Below are 1198 nucleotides of genomic sequence, written 5' to 3'. Positions count from 1 at the left end.
CACACACACACACACACACACACACACACACACACTCACACTCACACACACTTCTGCCTAGCCTTTATTGTTTGACTTGGTCTCTTTTGACACTTGATGTTTATATAAAGTCAACTCTAGTTAAGTGACTTAGATCTCAATGTCAGAGATGACTCAGTCAAATTGCATACAGTCAAATTCTAGACCTGCTTGCTATAGGGGACCTGAAGAGGTCCCCTGGTCACACATTCTCAAAGGTGATAATCTTGAACATTTTATGACCATATCCAAAAGGTTTGCTCCATATATAGTGCTTGGAGAGGATGCTTTTGTACTTCCAACTTTTCTAAAATAAGATTTATTCTGTTGGAGGTATTAAATGTCAGGACATCTCTATTTAATTCCACCACATCTACTTTGGGCTGTTTGTTTGCCTTTTTTCCACCTGTCCTCCACCTGGACCCTCTGTTATCCTCACCCCATGGTTCCCACCAGTTTCTCTGAAGAAAGTTGGAGACCACAGCAATTCACCCCAGGCATTGTGAGTGTGAGGCTTATTGCATGGAACTCTCTCTCCCCAGTGCACGCTAATGAACGTCTCTTTGCAGGCATTTTCGGTGTCTTCTCTTCATGACCATGATCTTCATTAGGCTGCTGGGTTATGTATTTTTCTATCTACAGTACATAAACCCAGATCTTCTTGTGGACACCCTGCCCATGGTAATGAGCAGGGGCACCTTGAAGATGCTGAGGGACTCCCTTTATCCCTCCCTCACTCTGGAGGTGAAGGAAGTTCTGCCACACTAATCTGAGGTGGCTTGGGATCTACACACCATCCAAGAGTGGAGGGGCATGGTTGTGCCACAGGTGGGGGATGGGTCAAGAAGGAAGCAGAGTCTTCAGCTTAGCTGTTACTTTGATTTCTTCTTCATTTCATTCTCTTTCCTTGTTTTCCCTCTGGAAATAAAACATATGTTTGACCAGAGTTCATTGTTTTGGTATGAATTTGGTCTGTGAGTTTTAAAATCCAGATAGATGAGGAGGCTCAGCTATGAGGCACTCACAAGTTTCTGCCTGTGCAGATGAGAATGGTGGTGGTGGTGGTTATGTGCCGTGGAGTTGGTTCCTACTCACAACGACCCTGTAGTAGGGTTTCCGAGGTTGTAAATCTTCATGGGAGCAGAAAGCCTCATCTTTCTCCCACAGAACAGCTGATAGT

General features: G+C 44.5%; 1 protein-coding gene across 1 annotated transcript in view; it reads left to right on the top strand.

Moving 5' to 3' along the window:
* The window catches only part of LOC102839491 (transmembrane and coiled-coil domain-containing protein 5B-like), a 28116-nt gene extending 27330 nt beyond the window's left edge, over window positions 1-786 (top strand). Inside the window, exon 11 of the mRNA XM_006831809.1 lies at window positions 588-786. Within this exon, the coding sequence (XP_006831872.1) occupies window positions 588-786 (199 nt within the window). The remainder of the gene's footprint in view (window positions 1-587) is intronic.
* Window positions 787-1198: the final 412 nt, after the last annotated feature.

This window comes from Chrysochloris asiatica, unplaced genomic scaffold, assembly GCF_000296735.1.
Source record: "Chrysochloris asiatica unplaced genomic scaffold, ChrAsi1.0 scaffold00004, whole genome shotgun sequence".
Classification (NCBI taxonomy): domain Eukaryota; kingdom Metazoa; phylum Chordata; class Mammalia; order Afrosoricida; family Chrysochloridae; genus Chrysochloris; species Chrysochloris asiatica.
This window is presented reverse-complemented; position numbering and strand designations above follow the sequence as displayed.